This window comes from Rhinolophus sinicus, chromosome 4 (assembly GCF_057876585.1).
Source record: "Rhinolophus sinicus isolate RSI-liver-muscle chromosome 4, RSI-T2T, whole genome shotgun sequence".
NCBI classification, from domain to species: domain Eukaryota; kingdom Metazoa; phylum Chordata; class Mammalia; order Chiroptera; family Rhinolophidae; genus Rhinolophus; species Rhinolophus sinicus.
Window position 1 is genome coordinate 68,242,560 of NC_142504.1, and position 14,593 is coordinate 68,257,152.

The 14,593-nt window shown below is 40.3% G+C and overlaps 1 protein-coding gene across 17 annotated transcripts in view; it reads right to left on the reverse strand.

Moving 5' to 3' along the window:
- Positions 1 to 14,593, reverse strand: part of PTPRM (protein tyrosine phosphatase receptor type M) — an 808,815-nt gene that overhangs the window by 22,453 nt on the left and 771,769 nt on the right. For 9 of the 17 annotated variants that reach the window (XM_074340345.2, XM_019755746.3, XM_088797904.1 and 6 more), the window contains 7 exons: positions 10,911 to 11,027; positions 10,155 to 10,205; positions 6,334 to 6,488; positions 5,933 to 6,068; positions 3,955 to 4,104; positions 3,009 to 3,182; positions 1,859 to 1,990 (listed from right to left, as the gene is read on the reverse strand). In XM_074340345.2, the coding sequence (XP_074196446.1) occupies positions 1,859 to 1,990; positions 3,009 to 3,182; positions 3,955 to 4,104; positions 5,933 to 6,068; positions 6,334 to 6,488; positions 10,155 to 10,205; positions 10,911 to 11,027 (915 nt within the window). The remainder of the gene's footprint in view (positions 1 to 1,858; positions 1,991 to 3,008; positions 3,183 to 3,954; positions 4,105 to 5,932; positions 6,069 to 6,333; positions 6,489 to 10,154; positions 10,206 to 10,910; positions 11,028 to 14,593) is intronic. The other 8 variants (XM_019755757.3, XM_019755755.3, XM_074340349.2 and 5 more) reach the window with 1 other exon arrangement.

Below are 14,593 nucleotides of genomic sequence, written 5' to 3' on the forward strand. Positions count from 1 at the left end.
CTTATTTTACTATAATATAAGACCGGGTATAATATAATATAGTATAGTATAGTATAGTATAGTATAGTATAGTATAGTATAATATAATATAATATAATATAATATAATATAATATAATATAATATAATATAATCCCGGGTATAATATAATATGATATATACCAGGTCTTATATTAATTTTTGCTCCAAAAGATGCATTAGAGCCGATTTTTCAGCTAGGTCTTATTTTCAGGGAAACACGTTATATACAATGGAATATTACTCGGCTAGGAAGGGAATGGGTTCTTGCCATTTGCGGCAGCATGGATGGACCTGAAAGGTCTCATGATGAATGGAGTATGTCAGACAGAGAGAAATAGAGGCAATGTAATTTTGCTTATATGTGGACTCAAACAAACAAGACAGAAACAAACTCATAGGTACAGAGAACATTTTGATGGTTGCCAGATGGGAAGGGGGTTATAGATAGGTGAAAAAGGGGAGGGGATTAAGAAGTACAAATTGATTGTTACACAATTGTCATGGGGATGTAGGGTATAGCATAGGAATATAGTCAATAATATTTAATGTAACTATGTATGGTGTCAGATGGGTACTAGATTTCTTGGCGTGATAGATGGGAGGAGGGTTTGGGGGGCAGGGTGAAAAAGGTGAAGGGATTAGAAAGTACAAATTGGTAGTTACAAAATGGTCATGGGGATGTGAAGTAAAGCATAAGGAATATAATCAATAATATGCTAATAACTCTGTATAGTGGCAGGTGGGTACTAAACTAGTCAGGGGGATCACATCTTAAATTATATAAATGTCTAACTATATGTTGTACATCTGAAATTAATATAAAATAATATTGAATGTCAACTGTAATTGAAAAAATTTAAAAATAGGGGAAGGTAAAGGGGAATGAGAGGTTCAAATTTTCAAATATAAAACAAGTCATGGGGATATAATGTACAGCCTAGGGAATATAGTTAATAATATTGCAATGGTTTGGGACAGTGTCAGATTTGGTGGACTTATCATGGTGATCACTTCTTTAGGTATATAAATGTTGAATAACTATGGTGTACACCTGCAACTAATATATGTTAGCTATAGTTAATAAAAATCTTTAAAAAATACACTAAGTTCAAATTTCTTGTAACTGTCATGGTAGTTAAGCCTATGACTGGTATAGCTGTACCCTAAAGCCTGACAAGTCCCTTTAAGAAAATGTTCCTAATTCCATCGTTAATATGAGTCATCACTGTCCATCTATCTCTTTTTACGTTTAAGAAGAGAAGCTATGCAAAAACCACATTTATCATTCTCAGCGCTCATACCTTCAAGTTGCAGTTTTATTTTTAATAACTTTATCAAAGAGTTGACAAAACTGATTGCTGTCCCTTAAATTGCCTGTCAGTCTCCACTGTTACCCCACCATGACGATCTCCCACATGGAATCAAGGGCTGTGTTAGATGCTGATGTCCTTTCTTCATGGCTCTCTGTTTGCTTGCTCTGATTTTGGCTTTGTGACATTCACATTCCTAAACAGATTCTCTTCCTCTGCCCATTCCCTCGCACCTCCCTACAGTCAGTATTTCCATCCTTTGGGAACAGCCCAATTTCTAACCCTGTCTTGCCCTGTCATTTCCACCGTTTTGATTTCAGCTTTTCTTTTTTGGTTTCAGACAACTTTTTGCCTCAACCCCTAATTCCAACTGATTTTTAACATTCATGTTTCAGCATCACTGGTTTACAACCCTTGCCTGGCTTTTGTGACCTGGCACTGGAGCCCACACTTCTCAATGTGCAAACAAAGCAAACACAGATTTGACCCTGGGCATAAGCTCTGACTGCAATAATTCATGAGTCTCACCTGGGCTGGATCCACGTCATTTAGCATAACTACAGACGTGCAGTGATAATCCAGGACCAGTCTCCAGAAGTCTTTCACTGTGTTTGGCAAAGGATGCTGGGTGACTATAAAAGCTGAAGGCTGTTTATAGCTCTGCAAACACAAATAAGAAAGATCCAAATATACCAGGAAAATGTGAAGGGAGGAAGCTAAGTTAGTTTGTACACATACAAATTTGAGACATAAAACACTGGCCATATTTAACAATTGTTGAATTCTATCATCACTTTCAACCCCCAACTACAGTAAATATAAACTTATCTTCAGAATAATGATGCTAAAATAAATATTCTCACTTTGATGCCAAGAAAACAATTAAGTATCGTATAATTTTTTTTTGCTATTTTTGATAGAAAAGCAATATTGGCCTTATATGTAATTATTTTAATAGAAAAAATTTAACTTAAAAAGTATGTGTAATTAAAACAGTTCTGCTTGTCTTAAAACTCTTCCCTTGTCATTTATATATGTGATGGTGTTGCTTATTCCTGACATAAAAGGATACACATTTTTTTGTAGCTCTGGAGAACTTCAAACAAGTTTAATACTCTTTTACTGATATCATACCAATAGAATTAAAATTTCCATATTAGCACTGAAAATATCCATTCACTTTTCCTATCATTTGAATAGCAAATATTCACTCAGTTAGAAGTAAATGGATTGACAGGAAGTAATGAGTTGTGTACTGTCTGTACTGACAGGCAATTTCCCCCCCATGTTAATTACTGCCTAAATTAGGAGGAAAGGGAACTAAAATAATGTTGGAAACCATATTATCCCACTTCACTGCCTTAGTGACTTAATGGCTGCCTCTTGCTCTTTGGCCAGCAGGTTAAAAATGTAAGTGCTCAGAGACATGTTTCATTTATCAATACTTTGGGACTGGTGGTTTCTGAGGCCAAGAACGGTGCTGACACAAAAACATATGTGAAGTCTGAAACGTACTCTGTTGAAAAAATAGTTCATGTCTTTAAAGAAACCAAAACGAAACAAAAACAAGGGCAGATGAGTTGAAGGAGAAGACCCAGACCACATTTGGCCATCTTCCCAGATCCTCCCCCTTGAGAAAAATCTTTGTCTCCTTCCGCAGGAAGGTAACCAGGCTTACGTCCATGAGGGCAGCATTGATGTAGTTGCTGCTCTCCCCGTCAATGGTGATAAGGAAAGGCAGGCAGCGGTCTGGGGGAAGGATGTCCATGCACCGGTTTTTTTCATGGTTCCTGGGCAGAAGCGCGATGCTACAGTCTTCCACACGCAGTGTCGGCGTTACCATGTTCAGCGTCTATGTGACAAAACACAGACACATGGGGAAGAGATCGCTGGGCAGACATTGTCCTGAGTTCAGACTTCAGTAGATCCAAGTTTCTTGCAGCTGACTACAAGATGGTCCCCTCCCCGCCTTCCCCATCCCTCTATTTGCACAGTTACATTTTTATTTCTCTTTTCTCTCATTGGATTTTGTCCACAGACAGCGCCCATCAGACATAAGGGCCATCATGGGATTAAATACCATCCAGTCTGACTAGAGCTAGATATCTGGATACTTGGGAGTAAGAGGTTGGGTAGAATTTGGCCTAGAGCTAGGTACATTCAGACCGAAAGTGAGTATAAGGAATCCAATAGCAAACTCTTGCCCAGCAAATACTCTGAATGCACTTGCTTGGTTTGTGGCATCCATGTGGCACTCTGGGACTGTCTGCTGTCTGCTTTTAAAGGAGGGAAATGGCTCTGCTAGACCCATGGCTCTTGACCAAGGTAACTTTGCTCCAAGGGGACACTGGCAATGTCCACAGACATTTTTGGTTGCCACAACTGGCATGGTGGAAGTGTCCTGGTATCCAGTGGGTAGCGCCTATGGATACCAGGACACGAGAGCCCCACAGCAAAGAGATATCTAGCCCCAAACGACAATATTGCCAAGACTGAGAAACCCTGTGTTGCCTCAAGGGATCAAGATAATGACAAACCAATAATAATAATACAAAAAATCTGACTTAGAGATATTTCTTAAGGAGCAAAGTCAGTCATTCACCCCTCCCTTTAGCATGACTTACCCGGAATTCCTCTTTAATTTGGCTTGAATTTGTCTGTGGATCCAGTTTGTTCATATCATAATACAGAGACCTGACTTGGGAAGCAGGGATGGACGTGTCTCCACAAAGACAGGCTTCTAGGATGGCATCATGGATAAACACATATTGCTCCTGGTGAAGCAGATGGGACGAGTTAGTATTAGGTTGGTACAAAAGTAATTGCAGTTTAAAAGGTTAAAAATAATTGTCAAAACTGCAATTAGTTTTGCACGAACCTAACAGAGAAGCCAAGGTAATCGAAAGATCTAGAGAAGGAGGGAAGACGGCCCCATGTGGTCAAGATAATGGAACAGGAGTCTATCACACAAAATGTGTTCTTGACCAAGGGAAATCAAGTGTGAGGACCTTACCGCTAGGAGAGGGGTATTCCCCACATGGCATAGCTGGCACGTTACTGAATGGCCATGTGTGTAACGGGAGGGAGAGACACATGGGCTCAATGCGCAAATATTATATGGACTGAGTAAAGCCAATCAGACACTGATAAATACCACAGCAAGCACTGTAATGCTAGAGTAACTGTGGCTAAAATACTTCTATCATTCTGATCCCAGGAGTCTGAAACTCAATATTTCATGTGAGGAAATGAGCAGAATCTTATCTATCTATAATGAAAAGAGAATTTGCTAACCAAATTAATAATGCAAAGGGAAACTTGACATTGCTGTGAAAATAAACAGTTCTGAGCACTTAGAACTACTTATTTTGAAACATTAGTTAATGTGATCATTATGAAAGTCCTTGTGTGTCCAGAAAAGAGCTCTTATTTGTATGTACAAGCTATCTACAGTGTAAAAATGGGTCCTCTAATTCACAATTGGCACTCAGTTTCCCCAAAATTAATTACTGAAGTTCTACCATATTTATTATTGACCTTTAATTACGAGATACAAAAAAGTCTCATTACTTTTTACTTTAATTTCTATAAATAACTAGGACTCAATTCTCAAAAACGCCCCACTGCTATTAAGCAACACCTCAAAAAACGTAAAATGAGAAAGGGGACATGGCAACATTTGATCACCTGTAAAGTACATTATAAATACATTATTATCATTGTTATCTAAAGAAAAAAAAGACCATAAGATGAACCACTTAAAGTGTACAATTCAGTGGCATTTTGCAACTTCACAATGTTGTGCAATTGTCACCTCCATCAGGCTTCTCCATTTACAGTATCTGCTATTTTTCTTTATGTTAACTAAAAAAAAGGAATTCCGTTTCCCTGTAGCTTGTGTAAACTATGCACAATCAAAATGTAAGGGATCCTTATTTGTTCCACTTTATGAATTTTTCCAGGTGGTGGGTGTAATGCTTACTTAAAACAATCAAACATTACTAAAATTATGAATTTCCTGGGAGCAGGATTTAATAGTTTTCCTCAAAAACTTAGATTCCTAATGTACTTTGAATTCCACTTGATAGAAGTACTAGTTGGTACAGAGTGAAATGGGTAAATTCTCACGATGTCAGGCCACTGCACAGAATTTTTAGGAACAGTAGAAGAACAAAATCTACAGACATTACCCTTGAGACACTTGGAAAATGCCTGGCTATTCTCAGGAGTGGTCTTGCTTTGGTTACTCGCTAGTTTAAAAGACATAATAAAAAGAAATGGTATTGAAACCCTGAAAGCCTAATGTAGAGACTCTACTAGGTTCCTTGACACAGAAGCATAAGCAAATATAGGCTCCTGGCTACAGATTCTGTTACCTGAGAGACTCCTGGCCTTTTTTAGTCATTTACGAAAGGAAAACAGAAGGAAGAAGAGGAAGAGAGCAAGGGAAGGAAGATTGCCAGGTATATCACTTCTTATTCCAGGGTGTTTTGAAGATAGAATTGCCAGTTTCTTCTCCCCTTGGCTCTGGGAGGTGGGGATGCAGGCGAGGCCGTGGGGACCAAGCCCGAGGACTGACGGGGTTGCCGGGGAGCACAGTACCTCCGTTTGCACCATGTTCACTCTCCGGGACCGCAGCTCCCTGACGCAGTTATAGATGTCCACCACCCCTTCCCTTTCCGCCATGTCCAGCATGATGTCGATGACAATGAAACAGCCAGTCCTGCCGGCGCCGGCGCTGGATAATGGAGACAGAGGGTTGTCAGGGGAGGAAAACGGATCCCTGTGCTGCTGCTGCTGCTTTTAGAACAATTTTATCTTGGTGAAATTCACCTCACATTAAATGAACCACTTAAAGTGCACAATTCAGTGGCATTTTGCACTTTCACAACGTTGTGCAACCATCACCTCCATCGGGTTCCAAAGTATTTTCAGCACCCCAAAGGAGACCCGTACCCACTGCCCACCATGCGTCGTCCAGAGCCTCCGGGTGTGCTGCTTACCTGCAGTGTACCACCAGTGGGCCTGCGTTGGGCGGGCTTTTGGATTTGACCTGCCGGACGAATCCCAGCAACCCTGTGGCATGGTAAGGGACCCCGTGGTCCGGCCAGCCAGTGAAGTGGAACTGTCTGATCTCTCGGATTTCATGAACGCCCCTCTGTCATTATCAGTCAGCACAAGAAGGAAGAGAACAAAGGAAAATACATGATGATCAACCAGGAGAGCGCCAAGCACCCTTCGTAGGTGAGTAAGCCTAGTGCTAGGAAACTATGACCTGCTGTGAAGAAGGTCATACTTAGATTTCACACGCACGTTAAAAGCCTCAGGCACAAAAGGGGAGGTGATGTTTGGAGAAAATGCTAATTGTCAGGTGCTGTTTCCAGCAAATGGATGGATCTCTGATTCCTTGAAATTCCTTTCTATAAAGTACCATGTTAACAGTTTGTGTCACTTAGATCCTGTGGTGTGAGGTGAGTTCACAGAGAAAGAGGCATAGAATAGGGACCTGAAGGAATTACAAGGTATCTGTGTTCTCAGGGTATTAGCTACTGAAATGCAAAAGCCTTGTTCTGTCTCTTCTGCATTCTGGTACCTTTGTCCCAGGTCCTTGAGCAGTGCACACACTGTGGATGCAGAGAGAATGTCACTGGACGAAAGCATGAGGGTCACTTTCTAACTAGATAGGTCAGAGAATTAATGTTCATTTGCAACTCAGTTTGTTAGATTTCTCTTTTTAATTTGGGTTAACACTTAATCCATTCCCCAATCATCTGATCAAATGCAATGCTTCAGACATGATGCCAGGTGCTGGAGTCACAGAGACATACACAATGCCTCTTGTCTTCAAGTGGCCATCGCAGTTGGCTTGTGGGAAACAGCCATGTAAGCAAATGTATATCATGGAAGTCAAATTTGGTTGTAATTCTATGTTTGATCAGTAAGTGAAGTGGGAGAGTTGCCTGCTGTTGAACTGACGGGAAGGCAGAAGGAAAGACTTCAAGATTTTAAATTTTTTTTATTTACTTATTTTGAGAAAAATTAAGTTGATTCATAGCTATCGTTTTCTTTTTCTAACTATGAGCCTATGTATTAAGACTTTGGCTTAAAGCCAAAGTCTGTTGGAAAACAAAAATTACTTCCAGAATCAAGGCTGGACGTAAATTTGGGATCAAATTTAATTTTCTTCCTTCTCTCATTTGATGACGGTTTACTGAATACCATTTTTGCATTAGGTCCTGGGTTTGGTTTTTCATATCTTAACATTAAATACCCACTAACCTTATCACATTACTATCAGTCATTGTTCACACATACTTAGTGAGCAAAGAAGAAATTCAGAATTTTTATGTGCTTTGAAAGACTAGAAGAGGCAAATGATTATAGATTTTAAGAAAGAATTGTTTGCTATCAGTGTATTAACATGTCTTAGTTTAATAACCCACAAATGCTGAAAGCTTTATTACTCTTTGAAAATCATGCTATTCTTTAATGGAGTTTAAACAGTAAGGAATTAAACTGTCAGGGAGTCACAGATGATAGTCAACACTGTTATCTGCTAAGTATGCTCTGTGACCCCAGGGTAATATTACTAGGTGCTTAGGAGCCCACATTTCTTTTCACTGAAACCATGGCCACGTTTGGCCTGTCCCAAAGTCTCCATGAGAAAATAAAAGGATTGATCCTGGGTCACCATTCAAATCCCTAGAGAGCTCCCCTGGTTTTATACATGCGGACTGGGTGTGGGGTGGTCCCATGAAGTAAGGAAAGCCTATGATACATATTTATTTATTCCAAAGAGAACCAGTATTTCTCCCATAAACTGCCTTTTTTTTTTTTTTTTTTTGAGAACTACCCCTTCTAGCTCTACTAGTTTTCAGCTCCAGCATCCCCAAGTCCCAAACTCTATCCATCATGAGATGGGCCCCCAACTGATCTCTCTAAAACTCACTTTTGGAGCAAGGTAAATGTCAGTTTCTGGGATGCAGAAAACCTTCTCCCAAAATAAATCTTCACTCTCTTATATACTCACTACTGACAAGATTAGTAAAGGAAATTGCCTCTGAGCCAACTCTCATTCTTGTTCATCGACAGGGCAGTTTCTCCTGTCGCTGTTTGTAACACACTTGGGGGAAAAATCATAGATGTGCTTAGTGATCACAGCTCAAATACTTTCCAATTTGATATCAATTAAATTTTTTGTTTATTTTTCACTATAACAAGCATTAATGCCATATAAAAAAGTGATATTCACTTCATATGTAATATAATAGGAAGGAAGAACCCAACACACACAATAGTACCTAGCCCAAAGTGGGTACTTAGTAAATATTTGTGGAATGAATGAATCACTCAGTGCATGCTTTGTCTTTGAGATAGAAAGGCCATAATCTCACTGCCTTCTCAGAGCTCAGGCACCTCCTGGGTAGAGGGAATTCAGTGGCCATTGTCAACTTACTTTTGAGATGTCTTCCTCCTGACACAATGGGTACTATATATTATTTAAAACTATGTTTAGCTTTGCGTCATCGACATAGGAAAGGAAAGATGACAATCCCATGCAGAACAGGACTTCAACATCAGTTTCAAACTGCAACATGCCTGCATCTTTTGCAGAGTAGAGCCCAAATCCATATTTTAACCTTAGGTTCCTTGATGCAACACACTCTCAGAATCAGAATTGCAGGATTCTCAAAAGTATATGCTTGACTATATTTTTCTTTCTCTTCTAATGAGAAAGTTTAAAATCTACAAGAAATGATCCATGGAAGTACTAATGATTTGTTGTCCTTAAGGATTCCAATTGCCCAGTTAGAAAATCACTAACATGTTATTTTGATTTCCCCAAATGCCTCAATAAGCAGCTCGTCCTTTACTTCCTCCCACCACCTCTTCACCGGTTGTCTGATGACTAAAATGAGTGGGTATTTTAAAAACATTTCTGTGCAGCTAGGGATGTAGGAGGGATGTACAATAAGAGGTTAAAAAAAGAGCAAAGAAACAAACAAACCCTTCCTTTAGCAACAGAGATGCATTTTCAGCTTATTAGAGAGCTGAGTACTGTTCAAAGAACTCCATGTTTAAGTGATGGCTTTTGGATGATTTTTTTTTAAGAAAAAATATTGAGAGTCCTTTATCATTATCTGTTTTAATGCAGTTATTCATGAGTACTCTTGCCAAGAGTCATACAAAAATCCTCCATATTTCCTCCCCAATCCTGCCTAAGAAGGAAAAAACTGACATCAAAGTGTGAGGTTCAGAACTTGAAGAATTGAGTCAACCAGAACTCTACATTCTTTGAAGTCTCCAAGCCTCCTGCTTGCTCATTAAAAAAGACAAGGTAAGAAAAAAAAATAGCATGAGAAACAGATTAAAACAAACTAAAGTCTTTTCAGCCTTGGGATTCTATGACAAATAATATATTTGAAACCCAAGATAGGTAGTTCAAAATTTAAAGGTAAATTAGCCAATAAGCAAATGCTGCAATATCCTTGATTTCCCAAAACTGGTCTCATTAGTCCAAAAAGTGCTGTGAGAATATGTAGTAGAGAGGAAGGCCAAGAGCCAACTGCCCAGCAGCCCACTTACAACCAGGTCCTCCAAGGGGAACTGCCACTGCTAAATGAGTGCAAGCTTTCACAGAACAAATTACCAACAGAATTGCTACATCCAGTGTAACTGTGCTCAGTTCTGGAGCATCCCCTCTTGTGTCACCACTCTCGGACCTCAGACACAAAATTGTGAATCCCCTTCATCTAAGGCAAGATGAGGATTGGAAGGCAGAATGTTTCTCAGCCATATCACCTCCACTTTCCCCACAGCCTACCTGTGACACTTCTCTGGATGGACTGCAGTTTGCTTCACTTCCGGCCCCTCCCTATGTCAGCAGAAAGAAGGGGAATAAGGAAATTCCCTGTTATGCCCTACAGTGTTTCCCAGAGAAGAAGCCCCATCCATGCACATGGGATGAGGCAGAGGAGAGCCAAAGCAGAGCATTCACGACCCAACACCAGCAAGTATAAAGGGCTAAACCAGTATGGGAGTGAGTATGAATGAAGGCACTGGTTCATGCAAGAGTATCCCATGTTTACTTATGTTTCCAGGTAGGTCACTTCTACCTGGAAAATCCATCAGTCCATATGAAACCACAGGCCTGAAAAGCCTCGGGAAGTAGAAGGATTCCAGGAGGAGTCAGGACCTTTGTCTCAACACTGATACTAACTCACTACTGGGAAACCCATATAAACATACAACATGAAGGCATTTATCAAACTGTCTGTAAATGAGAAAGAGAGAGATACGGGCTAAGCAATATCAACCAGGTTAAAGAGAAAAAGGAAACAGATAGGCAACTTTTGGTTTAGTTGTAAAATATATTCTTATGAAATGGGAATGATTTGCTTCAAAGATGAAACTGAGCTATTACAGAATCAGAGGGCAAGATGTAATTTTGAGAAATCACTAGATAGAGCCTACCTGCATTCAGGTGTGACCACGTATAAATTATCCTAGATAAGTTAATGAGGCTAGTACCACCAATGTCTGACCATAGCTTTTCAAAGTACGTAGTGTGAAAACTTACCTTTTCAACAGCAAATGTTCTTATCACATATTCTGCCAGTAGTTCTGTTTCTATTAGGGTAACTTTAATGTCTTTATATATCTCTGTGTCATCTGGCCAGTATTTGCAGCATTTGACCTTTAGAAAACACAAAGGAAATAAAGGGTTTAGGGTTTTTTTGTTTTTTGAGTTCCCCAAATGATGGGTCACAGTATGATTTATAGGATAAAATTTGCACACAAAAACAGAAGTTAAGCTGTACAATCCAGAGCAAGGCTTATTTTTTTAGATCATGTATGCTTTTTTTCTCCCCCTGGAAAAGAACAAAATTTGAGTTATACGAGGAGTCAAGTCTAGGAAAATGGTCTAAAGGTAACAAATTGTATTTATACTGCAAATATCCCAGTTAGAGTAACCGTTCATTTCCTGTTTATTCATGGAATGGCCTGGAAAAAAACTATAAAAGGTAGTTTGCAATATTTTAGCTTTTCTGAATTTTAAATTCCTTCTAGTTTCAGAAATCGACTGAACATTTTTGAGAAGGAGTAGGCAGGAAATCAAAGCCAAAGGTAAGATTATATATATATATATATATATATATATATATATATATATATATATATATATATATATATTTATCTGAAGAAGGAAGTAGCTATGTGGTTTTCCCAAGTTAGAATTACAGATACATTTTAATCTAAGTAAAGTCAATATACAAAACTTGGCAAAATGTGAACACAATCTTTCTGTATTACTGAAAGCCTCTAATTTAAGGATTTTTCAGGTAGAAGAAATTTGTTAGACTTGGCCCCTCCGAGCAAATTGATTTTTCATTCAGTGGCTCTTCCAGACTTCAGCAAAAGCTTGGGATGAAGGAAGAGCAGGAGGAGGCTGGGCAGAGCCATGCGGATGTCCCTGGGGCTCTGTCCTTCGTTTCTGTTCCTTTGTCCTGAATTCCCGGCAGCTTCACCTACTCCTGTCACCACTTCTCCGTGGATGAACTTGTGTACTTCTGGCCCTATTTCTCCAAGTGCTAAATTTGATTTCTAACTTCTTTTGTGGGTATTTCCTAAAAGAATTCTGTCTTACATCAACTGCTTTCCTCCTGACTCCCTATGTTAATGACACTACGATTTCCCCAATCACTCGGGCACAAAAACTGGTGATTCCTTCTCCAAAATCCAACCAATTGCTAAGTCTAAGAAGTTTATGAAATCTCTCTCAAATGTTTTCCAACTCTATTCCTTCTGCCACAAACCTGTTTCAGGCTCTGGTACCTTTCTGAATGGACATTCTATACATATCAGTACCAGAAAAACCATTCTCAATGGCATTTACTTGCTCTGCTCTCTAAGCTTCTATTTCCAACTATTACTCATGAAATTAACTAGAAATTAAATTTGGCCCAGCATGTAAGGCTCTGTTTTATTTGGCCACAACTAGAGTTTTCATCCTTATCTTTTAGTACTCTTTCTATCCACATATATCTTATGTGCAAAGACAAGTGGTCTGCCTGGTCCCAAAACAGATCTCATGATCCAGACTCCTACTCATTTCATTCCTTTTGTTTATGTTTTCCTCCTACCCGTATCTTCCCAGCTAAAAGTTTTAACCATTCTTTAAAGTATATCTCAAATGCCACACCCTTCAAAGTCTTTCCTCCATAGATGTGAGCTCTCTCTTTGATCCTCTGATAAAATGTGCGTGTTCTGCTAGTATGACACCCTTCTTACACTATCTGAAACCTGCTTATTACCTGCCAGCATGTAAAGGGCATTGTATTGGTTATTTCTGCAAATCCTGCAACATCTGGCAACTCTAATTTCACTTATAGAATGTCTAGTTACTTTCACAATGCTAGTTAACAAAGATGCTTCTGTGGTACATGATGGAGTCTCCTTTATGTTGGTGGACTTGCTTTTACCTTTTTGTGACTTCCATTATGCCAGGAGGGGTAGTGGACAGATATAAAGCTACCAACAGAGCATGTAAGTACACTTCTAAAGTTAAACAATTCTTGATGGAATGAATAAACAAGTCAAAAACCCATGTATTTCTCCTAAAATTACAAGAGAACAGGACACACACCTGCAACCTATAGAATACTAGGTAATCTTATCTAAAACAAAAGTATCTTTTTAGGTTGCAATTGCTATAGGACATATTGTATGGTCACCTTCTATTTTATCTCCTTACCCTCCCTGTCCCCCAACTTTCAAGAAATGAGTGTAGGGGACTTCTTGGAGTCAGGAAGAGCAAAAACCCCTCCAATGTATCGAAAACCGAGTTTCTCTTTGGGATTGTTCTTCCAATTCCCTTGGGCAAGCTTGGGTTCCTTGGGAAATCTGATCCTGTCGCACCCTCCCCTCCGGATGCAGCCTGGCGTCCCCTCGCGTTGGCGGCAGGAAGCGGTCGCGAGGCCCAGAGGTTGCAGAGGGCCAGCCGCGTCCCTGCAGGACAGGTGCCACTGCTCTGCCAGTGAAGAGAATGAGCCATGAAAAGAAAGGCGGTCTCCCAACCGCTCCGCAAGATGCTAACTCTGCTCCCGGTTGCCTAAAATGAGCGGTAATTAGAAAGGAAGCCTAAGGGTTGCTTCCTTCCAGAACGTGTTTACAGGCTCAGCCTTCTGTGCACAGCACCTGGGCGGGCGGGCCCAGAAGTGGCCGACGAGCCATTTCCAATCCTGCCCTCCTCATCTCATCTCCCAGAATATCCTGAAATGTTTTGCCACATCTGTTTTTAGCCTACTAAAAACCTTTCTAAATTGGGTTTTTAGTATCCTTTTAACAACTTGAATTTGTGTCAAGTTATAATTTTGCTTAAAAAAAAAAAAAAAAAAAAAAGAAGAGGAATGTGTGCTTCTTCCTGGATGCAGACTTTCCATGCCTGAGGAGTTTGGGACTTGAGTCACCTCCTGGCTTCGGAGGTCTACACGCAGAGATAAGACCAGTGATTTGGGGGCGCCTGTTGCAGAAGGACCAGGCACTCCTCTCTTCTGATAATGTGCCTCCCACTCATTCTAATCACTTAAGGCATCAACCTTCAGGCCAGAAAGCAAGGCCCTGATCCAGCAAATTACCTGGATGCCCCAGCGCTGGTTCCATCGGGCCATCCATCAGACACCCACTAACTGAGACCTGCTGTCTGCCATCACAGGGGAGGGCTGCAGGGGAGCATGATGTGGTCCCTGCCTTGACTGGGGATCCTCGTTGGCTTTAAAATTCACATACATGAAGCAGTATAGAAAGTATAACTCCAGGATTTCTAACTGCCTGAAAAAAACTCGTGCAGGTGGGTCATTTTTAACTGCAGCCGAGATGATCCCCATATACAATAAAGTCAGAGGACCCCTGGTGGGCGGGAACTCCAGCTCCCCAGGATGGCAGCACATTACTGTCATCTTCGGGGCATCCCAACATGGCTGGAGCAGTGGTTCCCAAACTTCAGAGGCATCAGAATCCCCTGCAGAGCCTTTTACAACAAGCTGCGCCCCACCCTGGAGCTTCTGGTCCAGCAGGTCTGAAGATGTGGGGCCCATTTCAACTAAGCTCCCAGATGCTGCGGCTGATCTGTGGACCACACTTTGAGTAGCAAGGATTTAAAAACAACACAATTTGACTGCAGAGTCTGGCTTCTGTTAAGGCTGATATGAGCTTGGGTAAGTCACTTAAGTTTGCTTAAGGTGTTTCCTCTGTAAAGAGGGG